This window comes from Chanos chanos, chromosome 12 (assembly GCF_902362185.1).
Source record: "Chanos chanos chromosome 12, fChaCha1.1, whole genome shotgun sequence".
Lineage (NCBI taxonomy): Eukaryota > Metazoa > Chordata > Actinopteri > Gonorynchiformes > Chanidae > Chanos > Chanos chanos.
The window spans coordinates 10,659,764-10,682,212 of NC_044506.1; the positions used below are offsets into that span (position 1 = coordinate 10,659,764).

At 40.0% G+C, this 22,449-nt stretch overlaps 1 protein-coding gene across 1 annotated transcript; it reads left to right on the forward strand.

The window, feature by feature from the left end:
* The first annotated feature begins 11,989 nt into the window (after window positions 1–11,989).
* meox2b (mesenchyme homeobox 2b) lies at window positions 11,990–20,569 on the forward strand. Its single transcript, XM_030789473.1, has 3 exons — window positions 11,990–12,473; window positions 17,575–17,747; window positions 20,348–20,569. Exons 1-3 carry the CDS (start codon window positions 11,990–11,992, stop codon window positions 20,567–20,569), a joined length of 879 nt encoding a protein of 292 aa, XP_030645333.1.
* The last annotated feature ends 1,880 nt before the right edge of the window (window positions 20,570–22,449 follow it).

Sequence of the window (22,449 nt, forward strand, 5' to 3'; positions counted from 1 at the left end):
CATGTTCCATTACTAGAACACTCTAGTATGTGGCAATAGAGAAGATGGTAAAGCATTACTTTACAGTTTGCTAATTACCAGGTATTAACTAGGAAATGAGATGGTAATAAAATACAGTTAGGATAGGAAGTGCTAAATAATTTTCTGGTAAGTACATAGAAACCTACTACGAAACTAGATGGCGACAGCCTTAACCCTAATCCTAACCATCTAGTTTCCTAGTAGGTTTCCATGGACTTCCTAGATAATAACTTAGTACTTACTGTGCATTTCTACTGGATACTTTCCAAATAACTATATTTCGTTGTCATCTAGTTTCTTAGTAGGTTTCTATATACTCACCAGGAAATTATTTAGTATTTCCTATCCAGTCTCTTTTGCACTTTCCTAACAACTGTATTTTATTACCATCTCATTTTATAGTTAATGCCTGGTAATCATCAGACTGTAAAATCAAGCATTACCAAAAGTGCTTTGGCACATGTCACTGGAGCTGTTCACATGATGTTCTAAACTGAACTCTATCCCTGTCTATATAGTGCTGTTTGTATATACTGTATATGTGTGCATGTGTGTGCATGTGTGTGTGTGCGTAGGTCTGGTGTGTAGGGGTATGTGCAAGCACATATGTGTGCAGGACATATATATATATATATACTTCTCATCTCTCCATTTACTGAATACATGAATACAGGGACATGCCTGCTGAAGAAACACAGTTATTTTTAGTCAGACTTTACATTTTGTACTTTCTGAGTCGTCATGGCAACTGTCTACCCCTTAAGTGTGATGTAGTGCATTAATGCAAAAAACGTCCCCTCACATTCTTGGCAAGATCAAAGTGTTGACCGCAGCTAATCAGCCCACATTTAACAGGAGAAGAGTATACATGGATTTCAGAGAGAGAGAGAGAGAGAGAGAGAGAGAGAGAGAGAGAGAGAGCGTGTTGATTAACTGAGCTACATTCAGCTCACAGCTCTTCATTATGCATCGGTGAATGGAGAGAAGATGAAGAGAAAGTGAGATACTTTGGCAGCCAGTCTCTCCTCATCCCTATTCACTTTGTGGCCTGTGTTAGATCAGCTGAATTCCCAGAGAAAAGGACTGACGCGGTTATTATTCTATTTTAAAAATATAAAACTTCTCTTTACCCTCTTCAGATCACTCTGTAGGCGCTCATTGAATCAGCTTTAGAGTTGCTGAAATAGAAATAATTCTGAAAATTAGGCTTTTTGATTGCAAACCCACCGAGACAAAAAATAAAAAAAAACTTTGTCCTCTCGCAATTTCCTCAGCCTGTCGTTTGACTTCAAAGCCAACCGCAAAGTTTGGAGATTATTAATCCACTCCGGTAAAACTGAGCGCATTCAATGAACAAATGGTAAACGGGATATAAGGTAAAGTAGCTCTTTGTTGAACGCTGATTAGAAAACAAAGGTATTTTGTTTATAAACTCGGAATAAAGATAAATCTTCTATTCAAGCGGAATAAATCCACTGAGAGAAAACACAAACAGGATTCTGTTTAGGGATTCACCTTTTGATCTCTTCTATTTTTAAACCCCTGATTAGAGGGTAATTCAGGTGGTACCTCACACCTGACAAATCAAAGAAGAGCTTGTGGAAATTTCTGCCAGTTGCTATGTAATTAATGGAGCTGTGGACCCGTGTCTCTAAGCGACTCAAGAGGATCAACACAAACATTTGCTGTGATTTTTTTGTTTTTGAATGAGCTTAGGCAGTGACAGGTGTGAGACGTGCGAGGTCGTTAGCATTGGTTTACCTACGCCGTCTTGTTTTAATGTTGTCCACTTCGCTCGACCTAATTCAGTCACCCTTCGAGGACAGCCCACGATTATCAGAACGAGATACATAACAACATGCCCCTCATGAAAATCACATAAACATTGTCGGTAAAGATTAATGAGACAACGTGCTTTGTGTCACACACAATGCCACAAACACTGAACTCAAAGAATACATGATACGTGGCACGCAACTGAAAGCGTTGTATCAATAAATAGTGATTCTAGAACACTACATCTAGAACACTAGGTACATTCTAGAATGTATCTGTCAGATGCTTTTGCAACAAATTTTTTTTTTTTTCAAAAGATTGATTATGTTGTGAGTGAGCAAACTTCAGTGCAGTTTTACGTTTGGCTTTCGCAATGAGTGTATCATATCGTTGAACATTTGTGTGATGAAATATACTGTGTTTAAAATACAATGATATTTCCCTGTGGTTCAAATAATAAAAAACAATAAAAGTTGTCTTATGAGGTATGTAACTTCCACTGCCAGGGAATCAGAGCTTGAATTCAGGGACAGCGGACTGACTGGGCTTGGTGGGGAATCTTTTCTCCATCTGGGGGAGTTTTTGGAAGAATTTCTGTAGGAATGTCTCTGAAACCCTCATTATTTCTCTCTACAATGGATTCAGAGAACATAAGAGCAAAAGAGTTCGTTCTGTGAATAGGAGAAACTATATACACATGAATACACACACAAGAAACGCATACACGCACACACACACGCACACACACACACATACACACGCACATGCTCATGCACACCCATACAAACATGCAAATACACTACAGTACATTTCGAGTCTCCTTGACTATTTAGTGACACAGCAACCCTGTCTTTGTTACTTTGTCACAAAATCATCAATAATATACTGACACCTAGTGATGTAAATGAATCAGTACAAAGTACTCAGATCCCTTGCATTTCTCTACCTCACCAGCAGATGGCGCACGTCGCACATATCTGGGAAGCACCAAAGTGGCAAAGCTGGGTATGCAAAACATTAATTTAGAATTAACCAGAGCTGTAGATATTAAGCTACCAAGCCACAAATAATAACCCTGTTCTCATTCACCCTTCCACACACTCGTTATGATACAGCTCCCAGTCATTTCTGAAATCCATTACCTTTATTGTAACAGCTAGACCTACCAGATATTTCCTACTTTACGTTCAGACTTCATTTTGTGTGACATCACTCTCCATTTAAATTTCCTCTCCATTTAAATTATGCTGATAAGTTGCAGATCCAGGATCAGTTGTTCCTGACCCGGTCAATCTACAGTTTGTGATTATAACCAAAACAAGCAAACTGACCTGACATCAGCGTTTGGGGCACAAGCTACCAAAACAGCTTATGGTTGACTATTTCGGTGTTCTCATATTACCCTTTTGGCAAGGCTGGGCGTCTAGTCTTGGCCGTCCTGCCGGATGTCTGAACCACCGCAGACTTCTGCTAGAGTGAAGTGTGCTATAAATCCATAGGCCTCTACATTAGTTCATGTCTACATCACGGTCAGGCTGTTGCCAGCTTGCTGTTCAGTTTGGGTGAAGTGAAATAGCTCCTGACCAATATTCATGTCATATTCTACTTCTGATGTCCATCTGGATGCATAAGAGGGCCGCTGTGAATCTGTGTGCATGTGTTTGTGTGTGTGCGCGCGCGCGTGTGCGCATCTGTGTGCTGTCAGTGTTGTGTGTATGTGTGTGTGTGTGTCTGTTTGTGTCTGTGCGTGTCTGTGTATGTGTATGACTGGTGCATGTGCATGTAAGAATGTTTCTGTGTGTGTGTGTGTGTGTGTGTGTGTGTGTTATGGAGACGGCCCATACTAGCCTAATTACAGATTGAGTAAAGAGGCCCATTGTGGAGAGAAAGCCTCCAATATTTTGTCGGACTGAACCACAGCATATGGAGACAAGGGAGAGTGTCTTGGCGTTTAGTCTGTCATATGAACATTATGTCTTTCATATCTCTGTCATGACTAACTAAACCTCCAAATGCACCATGAATGACTATTGGAGCAAATGCATGTTTTTTCGTGCCCTGTGTCTGACGGTTATTTTGGGTTGGGAAATTAGGCTGTAGAAATGGAAGTTGTGGTCAGACCAGCAGGATACATCTTTCACTGTTGGACAAGGTCTCTCAAAATACACATGCTAGTATTTCAAACGTCTATTTGGAAACCTTTATAGTAATAATAACCCTATTAATTGAAGTTTCTCATTAATAAATCTTTGTCATACTAAAACCTCTTTCCTCTTTTTCTACTTTACAAATCAAATATATTTGATTAAAAAAAAAAAAAAGATTATCCCTCTGGAATATCGCGGAAAAATGTGAAAGAAACCTATTAGGCCAATACACGGTTGTCTGTTGACACCAGATACCGAGTTTCATTTGTGTCAGAACTCTAGATCCACTTCTCTGAAAACGGATCGCATTTAGCTCGCCAACATAAACGCTGTCCTGTTCTCCCTGTGGAGACACAAAGGAGCTGAAACACCTCTGTGAAACTCAGCACGCCAAATGACATATCACCCATCACAGTCATTCAGTAAACTACTGCTTCTGAAAGAGGGAGTATCCATTCTGCACAGAGAAGTTTGGAGACGAGCGAAAATGGAGAGAAGATAATGTTTCAGTTTTTGCATAGTTTATAGTTTAATACAGTTTTTAGCTGAGCTGGCAGATTACTGTAAAATCTGTAGTAATATGCTGTTTGGATTGCAGATTTGGGAAGGAGTCGCCTAAAAGAAAAGAAAAGAAAAGAAAAGAAAAGAAAAGAAATGCAATATAAACGTTGCCAGCATATTTTATATGTGCGGGCATACATCAAAGGAAACCGTATAAATATAAAAATTAGCCATTTTGTTAATGCGTAGGTGGTTACAATCTTCTTCATTTTATTACTTTGCTTTAAAAATGAATTTTGGTCATTCACTAAAATCCATGGAAATGTACATAAAGTGGACTGGAAATACTTCGACTGTCTCTTTTGGTTAAGCGTGCAAAATGACCGAGACAATGACAAGAGCGGCATTAATCAGTGGACTTCCAAACAACGTGGGCAAACTCAGTGCAAAAGTTCAAACCCCCTAACACGTTTTTTCCATTTCTTTTACAGTTTGAAAAACACAAAAGTTCAGCTCTGCACCTACGAAGCTCTGTTTATGGGTATGTGATCACAGACACAATAGAGATTTATGGTATATTTATCCCTCGGCGTTACTGGGGCTTTGGGATGTGTGCTTACAATGGAGATTATCTCTGATTAAATCGGACTGTGGTTTATGGTTTATAAACACACTCTCATTTTGATCACACACGATAACCCGTTGTGTGTATGTGGGTGTGTGTATGTGTGCTTGCCAGGATAGACAATAAAGGGAGGTAGACAAGTGTGAAAATGAAAAGGGAAAGGTGGGGGTGGGAAAGGGAGGGGGAGGCACGTTTAGAAAGAGAACACAAGAGATTCCACACTCAGAACAAAAAAGGGAGGGAAAAAAAGGAAAGCGCTACACTTGCGGTTTCTTCTAATTTTGCGCTTTTTTCTTTTTTTTTTTTTTTCTGGATTAATCAGCTTCTCCGAGAGGTCAACCCCGCTCCATGTAAACACCGCACGGTGGTGCGACACGGCCCATTTGCAAAGAAAATGGTGAATTCTTGGCGATTTGATTGTGGTTTTTTTTTAAAAGAGCTCTCGTATTTACAAGACTCACGATCGGAATGGTGGGATAGCGCAGGCCTGCACATAATGTTTACACTTAATCCTCAAATAGGATTAGTACTTAGAGAGAGCAAAAAATAGGAAATTCTGCCTGATTACAGAACAACAAGGGCCGAACATGTGGAAGGGAATGCAAGCAGTCATTAGCAGACAGAATTAAGCGTTTAGGTTTTACTACTCTGCTGTTTAAAGAGGCTTGATTTGAAAAACCTCAAAGGGTAAACCATAGAAGCTCCATGAAAAAAGCATCTGTCTTTTTCGCTCTGCCACACAGTACTGGCATGCTGGCATTCAAGTGGCAAACACTTTGGCCCTCCATCTAGAGGCAACACAAAGCAAATCTGAATCCCTCTGCCAAATGTTAAAACTTTCCTGCTGGGGACTACCTCAGCATGACAGTGAGAGCTAATCTAATTGAGACGACTAGCAGTTCTCTGTATGAAAGAAACTTTTTTGTTTGTTTGTTCATTTGTTTGTATCTGATGGTTTCTGATATGTATTACCGTCTCTCTGAATTCATTCGTCACAAAAAAGCTTATGTTTTCCTTCTTACCGCAGAAACCTTTGATAAGATGTATCCCAGGACAGATAACCTCGGTGTAAAAGGGAGGTATGTCTCTCGTGTCTGCCCTTTGAGATGTGTTGTCAGCCCACACCAGTAGAGGGCAGATCACACATATTAACTCTGCAGTCTTTGAAATCTCTCAGGCTATATTCTTTGCTTTCTTATTAATTATAATATCTTTGACTTGGGTATTCATCTCAGCTCCAGGGAAGATTTGTACCTAAAATCTAGTGGATTTCATTCACTTGTAGTGAACTGACATGCGGAAGATGACTGTTGTTTTTTGTCTGATGATAAATCTGTTAATTGTACTGATTCACATTTGGCAAAACAGTTATGGTTTTAGGACTAACAGTGGCAAAGAGGCAAGGCATGCAAAACTGTCACGTTACCTAACTGCAAGAGAATATTCCAGTAATTAAAGAGAGGATCAAAACCAACTAGATCAGAGAACCTGATCAAGACCACAGCATGAATGATGTACAAAGCACTCACATACGCACACACACACACACACACACACACACACACACACACAGTGAGAGAGAGAGAGAGAGGGAGAGAGAGAGAGAGAGAGAGAGAGAGAGAGAAATCTCAAGCCTTTATGACATGAATAACTGTTTAAAATTTTAGTATGAAAATCATTAGTCCATGATAGATGGAATAGAGAGAGAGAAAAAAGAGAGAGAGAGAGAAGAGAAAAAGAATTACGCTTCAGTAGTACAGAGTCACTGGCAGAGTAAAATCCCATGTAAGAACTTGGCTAGTGAAGGAAGAACTAAAGAGGAGAAGGAAGCCATTAAATTACAAAATGTCAAGTTCACTTTTCAGAAATATTGCTATTATTAGAACAATATGTCAGCGGAGGTAGAGAGCTAAATTGGAATGATGAGGGTTTTTTTTTGTTTTGTTTTGTTTTGTTTTGTTTTGTTTTTTTTTTCATTTTCTTCATTTTCATGTTTTTGAAATATGCCAGTATGTATATTTCTTTCAGTCAGACAGAGACAAATTCACTATTTAAAGACCATGACAAAGTAAGTGGAGCTGCATGAGGAATACATTAGTCTCAGATACAGTCAGTAGAGAAGGTTGAAGTTTAGACACTCGCTCGAAATGCGCAGACAGGAGCGTGGCCCCAGAGACTGTATGGATTTCTGATTTGGAACTTGCTCTGTGAATCCGAGTATTCCGGCGCGTTATCAAAACACTCCCTGTCAGACGCAAACCTGGGTGCACTCGAAACAGAGACACGGATCGAGGTTAATTTGGATTTGATTTTAAGTCGCTATGCATGTTTGGGATGAGCTAAATTATGTTCTTAGAGTTGTAACTGATATGTACAATTGATAAGGATTTGACCAAAAGTTTATTATTTATTTACATATTTATTCATTTTACTTAACTGCTTCGCTGTTGTTTCATATGCTTGATATATGTAGATATTAACTGAACTTTCCTTTTTGAAAAGCCAAACAGCACTTAAGTTCTCAGCCATTCCTTACTTCAGCTATTTAATAATCATAAAATTCTAGTGAAGTAAACCTTGAATACTGCACTGTAATACAAAGTCCATTATGTTTTGTTGCAGCTGTGGAGAGGAAAACACAATTTGGATGTTTCATTGCTTCATTGTTACATTGGTGTAATCTCCACTTGGATCTAGCTGTAATATGCATATGTAATTTGTAATTCAGAGCAGCTGGTCAGAGTGTGACAAAAGCTCCTCCGAGTCTGACGCTATAGGATTTCTTTTATAGAGGACTAGTGAGTGCCCAGCGGCCTGCTTAGCAGATTAGCCCCATAAATTACCAGTGAGCAGCTGATAGCATACAGACACCCAATAAATAGAACATACCCTATTATATGTCATGAATTTTTATCTTTATTTATTTTTTTTTATTAATGAGTGACAGAGCATAAAGAGCTCAGAGACTACAGATCTTACCTCAAGAATTGTTCTTTTGTGTTTTTCCACTGCTTACAACAACAGCAACAACAACAACAACAAAAAGAAAAAAGGAAAAGAAGAGAAGAATAATCAGCTCAATGTTTCCAATGCAATGTGTCCCCCTCCCTTATTTTTATTCTTAATGAATCAAAGTATAGCATTGTTCCAAATTTGTTGAGGAATTTCCCATTAAATGTGCCACAATGAAAGAATCTGACACACCACAGTAAGCTTTTCATCAAAACTTTTCATCTAACATGTTTTCATTTCTAAGCTAATGAAAGCGATACTCTGTTACATCAACTTTTATTTTTGGGCTTTGAAATGCCACTTGAAAGCAAAATAAATCATAAGATGTCAGTAGATAATGAAGGGATCATTAAAAAACTTAAAATGCAATTAAAATACATATTTATAATATCAGTGTATATATTAAACAATCAGATAAAAATGAGAGGCTTTTTGAGTTATTTCAGCTGTAGTAATTAAACAACAGTCAGTCCACATCAACACCAACATAATTTGAGCTTTTCCCTTTCATTTTAAGGAAAGACAAAGTTTTATTTTTAGCAACATTAATTCACTGTTACCAGGTTACCTGATTGACACTAGCAGGTTGAGGCGCCTTGATGCAAAACAAAATCGAACAAATTTTCATACTCTCTGTTGGAGCAGCGATGCTTAAAAATATTGTGAAAAAGATATATGCACACCCACACACACACGTACACATACATGCACACCACATAGATACACATATGTGCACACAGACATGCACACATGAAAACACAATGTACAGGCACATACATACATACACACACACTAACACACACGTACACATACACGTACACGCACACGCACACGCACACACACACACACACACACACACACACACACACACAAACACAAACACACCTGCTGTTGAGCCATATGGTGAAGGACTCACCTGAAGAATATCCCTTTTCCTGAGGGACCTGTCAAATTAGCAGCTGGCTATTACAGGGACTTGGGGCTCAGACCCTCCAAGAATGTGAGAGTGAGAGAGAGGGAGAGAGAGAGAGAGAGAGAGAGAGAGAGAGAGAGAGAGACCACTCTGAGCACTGGGGCCACAGGGCACTGGTGTGCCACACTGTCTGAAGCCCAAACCAAAACCAGATGAGCATTAATACGCAACCTGGGGCTCTGCTCACAGATTACTTTACATAACGACTAATTGGCCTAATTTGTTAAGCAAACACTGTATTTTCTTTTGGAGCTTAATACAAGACCACCGGACAAGACCGTCCCTCCAATCTGAATGGAGGGAGCAGCGGTAACACCCACGTAAGGCTTTTGGTGGTCTGTTAAAGTAATTTCCCTCAGAATGAATCTAATTTCCTCTCCTTGTCCAGCTTTCTATGTGTAGCTGGGTCACCACAATCGCCTATAGGTCTGCGGGAATGTATGGAGAGCGGTAAATGCGGAGAACACAGGACGAGCTGAGGACAGAGACTATTCTGAATTTGTCTGATGTAACTCGCTGAAATTCTGAGCCCTTTTTTTTTTTTCATTCTTCTGATTGTTTGTCCGTCTTGACAAGCTATATTTCTTATCTGAGAAATATAAGCACTTTATGTGCCAATATTATCAGTTGTTCCTTGAAAAAAAAAAACACTCCCAGATATTCTTGGGTTGATCACATTTGGAGTATGATGAATTTGGGTCATGTTGTTCTGAGCTGTTATAATTTGAAATGGAATGCAGATTGACTTGAGCTGGAAGGACTACAACGATACTAAACAAACTAACCCAATATGTACCTTGAATGAATAAAAACAGAAGTTATTGAACAAATTAATCTTGTATGAGCCATGACAATAATTTGTAAACAGTTCAAAATAACTGGCGTGCTCACCACATGAACTTATATTTAATAACAAATTTATTACATGTGACATATTAAGAGCATCAAAGCCTTTTAAATCTTTTGGAAACCTTTTTTTTTCTCTCTCTCTTTTTGGGAAATTCCACTTTTGGGAAACTCGGAGCATTTGTAAGCAACACTTTCTTCAGCTATTTCCACCACAAGAAAGACGAGATCCTTTATGATTTCTGGATATTTTAGATGTTTTTCCATTGTGGGTAAAGAAATCTATAAAATCAAATGAAACGCTGTGAAATTATAAGAAAATGCAAAATGAATAGCGCACACAGGCTCTAACATGCATCTCAGCGCTCTAAATGAGTTTCGTTTTACAGTAAAGCAGTACAATAAAAGCCAATAAAAAAAGTTTTGCTTTCTCATTGCATTCATTAAAACTTGGAGTTTTCCTTGGGGAGTGAGAACTTTTCTCATTAAAAATGTTTTTATACTTTTTCAAACAATCCAACACTTGAGACAAGTGAGACAAGTGTAAGACTCTTACAATCCCCCCCCCCTCACTTGAACCTCTTCTACTTTTTAACTGTTGGGTTTACGTGACTAATACAAAATCCTAACATTATCTAAAACGAACTAGACTTAAATGACGTAGAACTTGGTTCTTTGATATTCCACAATTACAATTCATATAGATTGAGATGTTTCTGTTTTATTTTTTACAATTTTTTATAACTGTCACAGTAGGAGGGATAAAACATTCATCCAGAGATACGCTGAAGCTTTCCTTAAGTACTCTTCATTTCCAACGGAAAAGATTGATGTGCAGAGCAAAATTATAGAATGGGAAAAGACAGGTTTATATTTGGACGACCTTTTTAACATCTTGGATTTCATGTCTTTTGCTGTATCTGTTTCAGTAGTGTGTTTCTTGTCGTATATTTTATTTGTGACATTTTATCAGGATTTATTATACCTCAGAAGCATTGAAAAACAAAGAATTCCCTGCCCTGGTTCTTGATTTATCAATGTTGAGAATATCAGCATAACTACACTGGGATCACGGACACACTGTTTGAAAGCTATCGATTGTCAGGTGACGTTCCTGTTTTTTTTTTCCTGCTGTTTTTTTTTTTTTTTCCAAACACAGACGAGTGTTGACACATACAAAAAACAGCTTTAACAGCAAGTTCTCTGCTACCCAAGAGCAAACCCCCCCCCCCCCCCCCCCCCCGCCCCCCCGATCCACATTCAAAAAAACGCAGTGCTGATGCAACTCAGTTCTCAGAAAATGTGCCAGCAGGGGTCAGATAGCCCAGGTCCAAAATAAATTGCCCACTTTTCCCTGAGGCCAGGCCTGGTTTGAATGCCACAGATTTATTGTGCCTTGCTTTCTGGAGGAGGAAGATCGTATGCATGTGGTCAGTCGCAACGAACCGGTGACCCAGCCTCCCTCTCACGTTACACCCTATATATAACATCAACCCCCCTTAACCCCCACCCCTCCCCTCCTCCCGCCTCCCCTCCCTCTCTCTTTCTTTCTCTCCCTCTCTCCCACACCACTTCACTGAAAGCACCCTATCCCTGCGCATAGGTCCAGGACCGTTCTCTCTCTCTCGATCCCTCTCTCACTCTCTCTCTCTCTCACTCTCGCTCTCTCGCTCTCTCTCTCCCTCTCTCGCTCTTCCTCTTCTTCTCTCCGTCACCCGAGCTGCCTCTTGCTCGCTGTGTGTGTTTACCCTCAGTACGCCTGGCAACGGGGCCACATGCTCGGGATTACCAGAGGCCCAGCCTTTCATCACCGTCCACTCCTTCTTCCTTCCACCGCTCTGTACCGGAACGCGGGAGCCGCCACAACCGCCTGAGCCGCTAGAGACGTGGGTAAGAGGTGAGAGGGGCCCGGGAGGAGCTGGTGATTTTTGGGGTTTTTCACTTCACCCACCACCTCTGAATAGCCTACATTACCTCAGTTTTACATCTCAGCCTCTCTCATTGTCAACTTTGGAGGAGTTGTTTTTGGAAGAGGAAATTTGGTCTTGGAGTTCGATCGGTGTGGATCTTAACGGCCGTTGGGGGACGATGGATCACTCTCTGTTCGGCTGCTTGCGGAGCCCTCATGCTCCGGCACAGGCCCTGCATCCGGCCTTAACCCAGTCACCGCTGGCCCTCCACGGACGCTCAGACCACATCTCCTACCCCGACCTGCCGGGACCCTCTCCACCCTGCAGCTACCCGCCCGAGGAGGGGACCTTTGGGGGACCGCACCATCGCAGTCACCCTCCTCAGCAGCACCCCCATCATCCCCAACACCAACCCGCCTGGCACATCCCACAGATGCCTTCTCCAGCCGGGGCACGTCACGGCCTTTGTCTCCCGCACCCTGACGCTGCCGTACAAGAGCTGTGCGGTGCAGGAGGGCCAGGAGCCCAAACCATGTGCCCCTCCAATCCAGGCGGCACTGACCCCTCTGGGGCTTCGTGTGTTTCCGGGGACTTTGGGCGACAGACTATGTCTCCTGTGGAACCAGAGAGGAGAAATGGTAAAGGAAAAAGTGACAGCTCCGGTAAGAGACATTCATAATATGCTCTGCATACTCTGAAACTTTTTTATTTTTAACACTGTTTGAAAAGGCCAACTGGTTATTCTCCAAAATATGAAAGTAATGTGTGGTGTTGTTTTAGGATCAAACACTGAAATGGAACAGTGTTTCAATATGAAACAAAATTTAAACTGTGGTAATTAAACCCATGCGCAAAACAAAATTTCTTTAATCAGCTGCTTAGCAACTTTTATTGTCCATAAAAATAGAACTTAATCTAAAAATGCAAAGATTAGTCATGTATTTTTTTTTCTTTTTAAACATTGAAAGTGCTATATGGATACTTTGTAAAAACATACAGATAGAAGATAATCATGTCAAACCAGCCTCAAATCACAAATGAATTCTTTCTGCAATATTTAACAAATTGTTGTTTAATGGACCAAATCTCTTGGTTTATTAGTTTTGTTCATTGTTTTGACACACGTGGGTGCTTCTCTGAAGGGGTTTGACTGTATTATAGTATTAATCATAAAGATTAGGTCGGTACTCCTATTGTGTCAAATGAGAGTGTCCCAGCTGCTCTGGCTGCCCTGGGAAGCCAAGAGAACATCTCTGTTAGTCTCAGTTATCCCTCGAATGTTCCAGTAATACCTTCAAAGAGTAAAAATCAATGAATGAACCTAAAACACTTTCATTTTTGCCAAAAAAAAAGATAGTCTCAAAAACTGCTCAAAGGGGAAAAAAAATACCGTGTACTTATTAATTCACGTCCGTATATAATTATATCAAATACTTAGAAAAGGCTAATGATAATTTGTCACAATATTTTCTAGGTAATAATGAAGCACATAATGCTTTGGGTGTTTGTATTTTTGTATTTAGAAATGTTAACTTTATGTTTCATTTTTCAAGTTAAAATTTTAATTACTCTGGGTTGTGTTATTATTGGACATATTTGAAAAAGCCTGAAATTTGCTCTTAGTAACTGACATGAAAACAATTTTTAATCTGATCAAATGGAGCCAATGATTTTCAGAGAGAACTTGTCAAGTAATTTATTTTCAAGAACAGTTTATGTAAAGTCGTATATAAAACAATTTTTCATTTGTAAGACTGTGAGGAGAAAAAAAAATTGCGTACTATTTAACACACTCAGTCAAAAATGTACTAACTTTGCTAATGAAATCCATTAGTTTGCTGTATGTTGCAGCAGGCTCATATATCAGATGGTTTTTCAGTGTGGTTCCACTTTTACACACAACTGAATCGACATCGACATCACACACAACTGAATCGAGGGATTTGGTTCCTTTTTATCATATGTGCTTAATACTGAAAATGAAAAAGCTGAACAATGATAATAATAATTATAACACATTTTTGAACCAATGTTTGATGGTTAATGATGGCATTGACAGGTGTAATTACTAAGCTTTATTACAACAGTTATTACAGATGTGTAACCAGAATCTATTCGGCACTGCATTGCAGCTGCCGCAGTATCATAAGAATTCTAATATTTCCACATCTGGTTTTCCAAATTTGTCAACTAAATCAAACCACGGTGTAATTTAAATACCTAACCAAAAACAACTTCGTTATTTTCCCCTCTTCATTCCTCTACGATGTCTGTCACCCACCTGTGGAAACCTGAACGCTGATTGGACCGATGTTTCTTTTTTTTTTATTTCTCCTTCTTCTCTTTCCCTTTTTCTTTTTTACCATTTGAAACAAAAGATCCTAAATCTAATCTGCAAAGCGCTCTGTACTTTTAATGGTTCGGCCCGGAGCAGGCAGTGCTGTGAGTGTGTGTCTCTCTCTCTCTCTCATCAGTCTCTGAGGTGTAATTCACCCTGGCATTTCCCCTCAAGCCATTAATAGCCCGCAGGTGAAGCCTGCTCTTTAAAGCGTACATTGGTCACACCTGGGGTTTCTGGTACCTAAACGACATGCAGTGCATTTACGGCCGTAGAGAATGTTTAGAGCTGCAGCTGCACTATGGTATGAACTGGGAAACCTGAAAATACATGAGCGGAAACACAAAGGTGAAATAAAGCACGGTAAAGGTCATTCCTACTGCCAGGTGTGACAAACCGGTGTCTGACTGCATTTTAAAATTCATATTCGATCGCCATAGATCTAATTACCGTCATAGAGAGGGCGAGACGTCTGGAGCAGTCTGATCAACGCTGATAAACTCAGAGTCCACTGTCAGTGTAAAATGGCGGCTGACTGAATCTGATGGTGGGGGAGAGTGACCGCTTGGTCTAAAATCAAGAGGAATCTTTTTTGATGTGTAGGCAGTCTTTATAAACAGCTCTGTCATTTGCTTAGCGGTGAAAGGAAAGACCAGGAGGCAAGGTATTACAGTGTGCTTACACTCTGCTTACCTTTTTCAGTTAACACTTGTCAGAGGCTGAAACTGTTCCAGTTACAAACTTTAGATTCCTATCTCCACAGTGCCACGGTTTAGGCCGGGGTGGCAATGTGATGGATAGCTCAAACACTCCTCGAGATTTCCAGAAATTTCCCCGCTGGCGTTTAGAAGAGTCCCTGTTTCCAAAATCCAATTTCCTACTTAAACTTCACTGGCACTTATCAAAAGCAACATGGTTTTCATTCAGCAGTATGTTATATGTCTCGTGAAGTAGTGTGGCGATGTTGCAATGATAGGCTGGAGAGATTATAGACTGTTCAGAAGAATGATGTTGGATATAAAATATGAGATTTGGGTCTCATAATCCATCAGACTTGGCAACACAGTTTTATCCCAGAGTTTCAAACTGCCATACCATAAGCCCCTAAAAATTCAGTTACAACAATCTAAAAGATATTTCGGTGAAAAAAAAAATCTCTTTTCATGTCTATTAAATAAAAAAAATGATTTATTTCCAATTGTTTATAATTCTAAACCAGTGCTCAAGCCCCTCTCTAAATAATCACGCAAAATAGAAAACAGAAACAGTCAGCAGATTCAACAGGACTATGCAGGACACGGAAGACCAACGTAGTTCAGGGATTATATTGTGGATTACGTCAGTTGTTAAATAACTAATTATGTTATGATACATAACGTTAAGATACTCCCATGCCGCAAATAAAAATTCATCAATTATACATAAAACAAAGTATAAATGTGAATTGTGGCTTCCTGAATCGCGTGTCCGTGCCCTCAGAATTTGGCAACCCAGGCTCTTGTGGCTGGCACTGCCCTGTTTTTCAGCACATCTAATGATGAAAGTTTCGTTTCTGAGGCGCCAGCAGGATATAAAAGCCGTACTAAAGAGAACGGGACATAAATTAGGATCTGACCTTTTCTTTTTTTTTTTTATCGACTGTAAGTGTGACATTCAAAACGTCCCTCTGATGTTCTAACCAACATCTGCCTATACATGTCTTTCCACGCAAAGAACACACAAGCACAACGATACATAGCGCTTTTTTTTTTTTTGCTTTCAGATTGCAAAAAATAGTACATGGAACTGCTTCTCTACTTGAGAGTACGGCAAACCTGGACAAAATTAAGAACTTCTCACCTAATTGGAGCTGAATGCTCATACTTACATCACAGATCAACTCTGTGTGTAATTTGGCGCGGCTGTCTCCATTGATTAAATGTTTATGAGTACAAATATTCAAATGTGACCTCTCTTTGGCCTTCTCTGTCCAAAAAAAAAAAACTGAGCTGGATATTTTAAAGAATTCAGGGTGGATTGCTGTCTGTCATGGGGGCCTTCCACACCCCACACACCTGCAGAGCCTGCTCCTCAGCCCACTGGAGTCACCAGTGGACAGAGAGCCAACTCAGCTTTTCCAAACTCAGACTTTTATTCAAAAGTGGGTAGTGTTGTTACTTTTGTTAAAAAAAAAAAAATGTCTCCAGCGGATGTACAAGTAGCCCTCCGAAAACTGAGCGTAAAGACTCATCAGGTGAAAGGACTATTCGAGTGCAAAGTTGTAAATTGCTTTTAAAATGATCCATTTTAATCTGAGCCGTCAACAGAATTTCAGTATAACCGTAGAACAGTGGTTAAAGTATGCCTGCATAGAACCGCAGAATTCACTTTCTGGTCTAATTAAGACAGGGTTAACTGTTACTAGATCAAAGAAGTACATCATCATCATCAGTTAAATAAGTTTCAAACAAGTTTCATGAATTCGCAAGAACAATCACAGTCAGTTAGCTCTTTGGGAAGCTGCCTCCTGGCTAATACCATAACTTAACATTGAAAAGCTGAGCAAACATAACATGAGGACAGCATCATACTGAGATAGTTTTGTTAGGCTACGGAATTTCTCTGTTCCTTGAGCTACTTGTTAATCCTGTATCACCCACCACGAAGTTGAAATCCAAACTGGAGTAGGGTTCACTTTTTTCTATGGCTTCTATGGTGAAATTGTGACTTTCCATGAAAAAAAAGGCTTGAAGGAAAAAATACAGTGATATGACTCAGTAAATTGTCAGTTTATGTTCAGGTAATATGACCCAAAGTGAAAAGTATTACCAGCAGGAAATATTGAGAAAAAATATGAACTCTTCTGAGCTTGTGAATGTGTAAATGTATCATATTAACCAGCACTGCTACTATTAGCTGATACAAAAACACTCTTACAAACTATGAAAACACTTTCAAAAATTTTTTTTTTTTTTTGGCGCAATTATTCCACTCTTTCGAATAGGAGAAAATGGATCTGATAGTTGGAGATAGTGAGTTGAGCTGTGTGTGATTCTACCCAGATTTAGTTGTGCTAGCGTGCGTGACTGCACACACACACCCGCACGCACACACACACACACACACACACACAAATTCTCTTTCTCTCTCTCCCTCTCTCTCTCTCTCACACACACACACACACACACGCGCACACACACACGTACACACGTTCCTTTCCGGGCCCCACTCTGGCTCCACCAGATGCATGACCAATATCGCCATAATAAAAGGTGATTGACACCCCTAATTGTTTTGCTTTCATTTTATTTTCGTTTCGGTCGGGCCCCTGTAGTTTATCACACAATCCTATTTTTTTCGCTCCTCTTGCTTTTGGCCCTTTTTTTTTTTCTTCTCGCATTTCTACTTTTTACTGTGGCTGGAAAAAGTTCTGTTTTTCATTTCAGATTCCCAAGACGGGAGCTATAAGTCAGACGTGAGCAGCAAACCCAGGAAGGAGCGTACAGCCTTCACCAAGGAACAGATTCGGGAACTAGAGTCCGAGTTTGCCCACCACAACTATCTGACGCGGCTGAGACGATACGAAATCGCTGTCAACCTTGACCTCACCGAGAGACAAGTATGTCATATCTTGGGTCTGTTTTTAATGTACAGTTTTTAAGAGGCATTAGTGTTGTCTGTCATCACAAAATAATAATAATAAAAAAATCATTTTGCTCATAGATTTTTTTTTTTTTTCTGTGCAAGATGAGATGGCTGAAATGAGCTGACCATGAGAAATTGTTGCTCATTGAATTGTTTTAAAAAATTATGGGGTAACTTTTTTTATTATTATTATTATTATTCCCCAGTGTTGCTGAATTGTCCTCCTCCCACAATAAATATGACGCTGATTAAGTCCATTAGAAATAAAACCATCGTTCAAATAAGATTTATGTTTTTAGATTTCTCAATCAGTAATGAACTGGTGGTGCGCTCATAGGATAATGGATTGCAAAACACTGAATTTCTTTGAAAGGCAGAAATGGTTTGGGAATAGTATGAGAATAGTACATTCTTGTACCTGCGTCCAAAACACTGTTTGTGATTGTTAATTATTGTGGCACATCGATGACTAGATGATTCTTTTATCTCTTTTTCCATTCATGAAGCAAGGCCAAAGCTCTCTTCACTCCATCATCTCTCGTCTTAAAAACAAGGCCTTTAAATGTGGGGAATGGCATAACTCACACCCTGGATTTCTGGACTTTACCATGAATCCATAATGTCAATTCCAAACTACATTTACGCGTGAAACCTCATCACTTCCGCACATGTAAGCGGGTAGCTGTTTTCGGTGTGCTTTTTTGAACGCGGGCCGCTCAAACGCTTCCTTCATGTCTTAGCAATAAATCTCAGATCATGTTTGCGGTCCCGCGCTTTGTCAAAACAACCCTACACATCTCACACGGCCATATGTGAACTTGTGAGACGGGATCATTTCAGTTCATGTGTGTTGGCCTAAACAAAAGCCAGACAACTCACCTAGGATTTGACTCTTCCTGTTCGGACTCTTTTTCACTCCCTACTCCCACACTTCCCTGGCTCACGATCCAGTGATTCTGAGAGAAGGCCCAGTAAACCTCAGCGTGTGGGTTGATCCTGGATCTCAGTCATGGTAACGTTCGTATCTCGGTGTGGTTACTGTTTGACCGCGATTATTTCGACTTTCACTGTAAATGAGTATTAATGGTAGCCACTTATTACAGTAGAATGTGTCCTAGCGCAACCGAGCTGACATAAAATTTGACGTAAAATAAAATGAAACTTGAAATTAGGCACTGTCTAGTTAGCTTTTGTCATAGCACATAATGTGTTATAATAATGATTATCTGAATGCATAGCTGCTTATGCATCTGCTACGCGCTAACACATTTTAAACTTTGATGAACCCTTCTGATAACACGATACGAAAAAGGCCGATAATTGTTTTTCTTTTATAGGATATTTTAGGACTCTAAAGTGTTTGTCATGTAAGGTAACCTCCGTCACCGTGACTCGCAGCTACAGCCAATCCTAAAATACCTGTAGCCCCTTTCTGAAAATAACCGCCTTGTCCGAAAATAAAACCGTCCCCTCCCGCACCCCTGAAAAGAGCAACGTGTCGGTCGTAGGGTGGGCAGGGAAATGGGGCGCCCCTCTGGGGATCCAAACCCAATCGGGCCGTTTTAGGTAACAGCCTAATCATCAGTAAGAGGCAGCGAATCGGGAGCAAGCTGTGTAGTCAGGGATAGAAAACAGGGCTTAGGGCCAACAGGCCACTGTCATCTATGTATCAGCACATTGCTGACCAGGTGGAAATAGCCTAGCTGGTCGACGCTAGCCCCCCGCGGAGCACGTCAGGTTTCTCTGCTCTCCAACACTTCTCGGGCACCAGAGGAAAAAACACGTATTCAGAGTTCTCAACACGTACTCAAAGAAGCACGGCAGTCTCACTCTGTGTCTGGAAGAGGATTTAAAGTTTAATGAAAGAAATGGCCATTCCACTCTTTTCCTGCCAAAGACGTGCATGAGATGAGGTGTTGGGCATGGATTATAAATGTGCCATGTAAAGAGTGCAAGAGAGAGAGAGAGAGAGAGAGAGAGAAAGAGAGGGAGAGAGAGAGGGAGAGAGAGAGAGAGAGTGCTGTGCTGGCAGAGGTCTGTTACAGCAAGTCTGTAAATCTCTCACCCCTCATACACACACACACACACACACACACGCACACACACATGGGCACGCACACACACACACACACACACACACACACACACACAGAGTGATAAAAGACAATCTGCATGCACAGGCAGTCAGAAGCCATGGGGTTCTGACACAGAGAGGGTGATGGTGGTTTGGCTGTGGGCTCTATGAGCCAGAGCAGTTCCTTCTCGAAAGCACCCTGACACACATGCGCGCCCACAGAGTGGCATTGAGTTTCCCTGATGCAGGATCTCTCATACGTATGTTGCTAGGAGACGGAGCTAATCCTGTAAACATTTTGTACGGTTGGCTACTGTATATCAATTAACAACTCTGTCAACAGAATTTATTGACTCGCTTTATAAAAATTACAAATAGCAAAACATCCTTCTCCCTTGATCGCTGTATCTGTAACTCAGATTACCGTATTATATATTAGGCATCACGCTGTCTTGAATGTTTTTTTTAAGTGTAACGGTTCATCCTCTGTTATTTTATAGGTGAAGGTGTGGTTTCAGAATAGAAGGATGAAGTGGAAAAGAGTGAAAGGAGGGCAGCAGGGGGCTGCGGCGCGAGAGAAAGAACTGGTGAACGTGAAGAAGGGAACGTTATTGCCTTCTGAGTTCTCAGGCATGGTGGGATTACCCCACCCCATCAGCTCTCCTGGCAACGAGGATGACAGTCACGACAGCGACCACAGTTCCGAGCACGCTCACTTATGACCTCTCTGCAAGCCCCACCCACTCCAAAACGGACTCCGTCTATTCCTCAGGAATCAACCGTGTTGGTACTTAAAGGGCTTTTACTAACTGATCCAGAGTCAGCTTAACTTTTTTTTTTCCTACTTTTAAGGGTTATCTTGTGGGAAACAGAACTGGTTATAAATCAGTTGTTTAAGGCAGTTAGTAATAACAGCAGAGTCCAAAAAAAAAAAAAAAGAAAGAAAAGAAAAAAATCTGTAAAAATATTAAATTCAGTATTACATGCGAAATAATTACGCTGGAGTAATAATATGACAATCACAAAGGCTAGAAGAAGTAGAAACTGGACGTCAATGAAGAAAAATATTTTCTGCTGATGAGCAGTGTTACTAAATTTGAAACTGTAAATTTGTATATGTCTGAATGTTGTGAACATTCCATTTAAGTGCCTTTGAGAGGATTTTGCACTGTTTCAATACTTAATTGATTGCTACTGTATTTACTCAGATCTGACTAAGATACATTGATAACTATGACATGGCGTACTCTCACCAGCTGATTGTAGAGACAAGAAAAAAGGGGAAAAAAGCCATAAATGCCAAACTACATAATCCTCAACAATGTTCTGAGTAATGACCAGTGGTGAATACTCTGGATACATTTAATGTCAGATAACACGAAAATTACACAGGAAAGAAAAAAGACTGGTTTCCGGTGTAATATATTCACGTAATAGGTGACATTTACTAGCACTTGCCTTGTTTGTAATACAGGGAATCTGCTCCATGCTAACTGGAAGATGCTGTGTAATAAATACTTGTAATACATAGATAATTACAGCATAATTACATAGCTATAATTGCAACTTCTTGACAGCTCTTTCCAATATTTCTGATTTTTTTTTCCCATAGTTTTGTACTTTGCTTCGTGGTTTTTTTTTTTTTGGTTTTTTTTTGTTTTTTTAATTCATACTTATTTACCTTTTGAATAAACCAAAGATAGCACTACAGTCTTCACTACTTTTCATTTACAGGATGCTTCCAGTATGTCATCACGGATAGCGCATTTCCTTTCCAAGAACATCACAAGTTCAGTAAATAAATTTTAATGTAATATAAATCTACTGAAAAAGTGTTTGAAAAAAAAAGCAAAAAAACCCCCCAAAAAACCAACAACATTACAGCTTGGCACTTTTGTGACTTCCATGTGAGTGTACATCTTAATTTCTAGACTGGCATTTTGGCTGGGCAACTGACTTTCAAAATGTCTTCGCTCATCTTCAAGCAGCTGGTGATTCGATAGCTCCAGAAGTTTGGACTTATTTGATTTGTGGCTTTGCCGTTCTCTCCGACACACACAGGCGAAACTCAGCCTAAGTGGATTTGTTTTCAGTTGTGGTCAGAGCTAGTCAGGCATTTTCCCTCAGCGCAAGACGTTTTTGATTAGTTGTCCGATTTAGATGTTTGTATATGATATACTGTGATCAAAGCAAGATACAAAGCCATCCCCTTGAGGAAACAATTCGTGGCTGTAAGAAATGAATAGGAAATGTATTTATGACCTCTCAAATTCTGCCAAACAGCCAGCTGTGCTGATCACAGCCGTGTCTAAACAAATCATGATGGATATGGGTCGTCAGAGGCAGCTCCACAGAGACAAATCAATAAATACACAGAGCGAGTAAACACAAATCAAGGCATACATGGCTTAGGTATGAAAAATACACCACAGATCACAAACAAACCAGAGCAGAGACACAAACAGATAAACAACAATAATTTCCCAATGAGTCGTTAAGTCTCATTGCGTAACTCTCTGGTGATTGCACTATTCAGAGAATCCTGTTTGTTGAAAAATATGTGAAGGTCTCACAAGACTACTTTTTTTTTTTTTTTCCCGCC

Coding starts and splice junctions, on each gene's coding strand:
- meox2b (XM_030789473.1), top strand. CDS start 11,990: ATGGATCACTCTCTGTTCGGCTGCTTGCGGAGCCCTCATGCTCCGGCA. Junction 12,474..17,574: donor AGGAAAAAGTGACAGCTCCG/GTAAGAGACATT, acceptor TTTTCATTTCAG/ATTCCCAAGACGGGAGCTAT. Junction 17,748..20,347: donor TTGACCTCACCGAGAGACAA/GTATGTCATATC, acceptor GTTATTTTATAG/GTGAAGGTGTGGTTTCAGAA.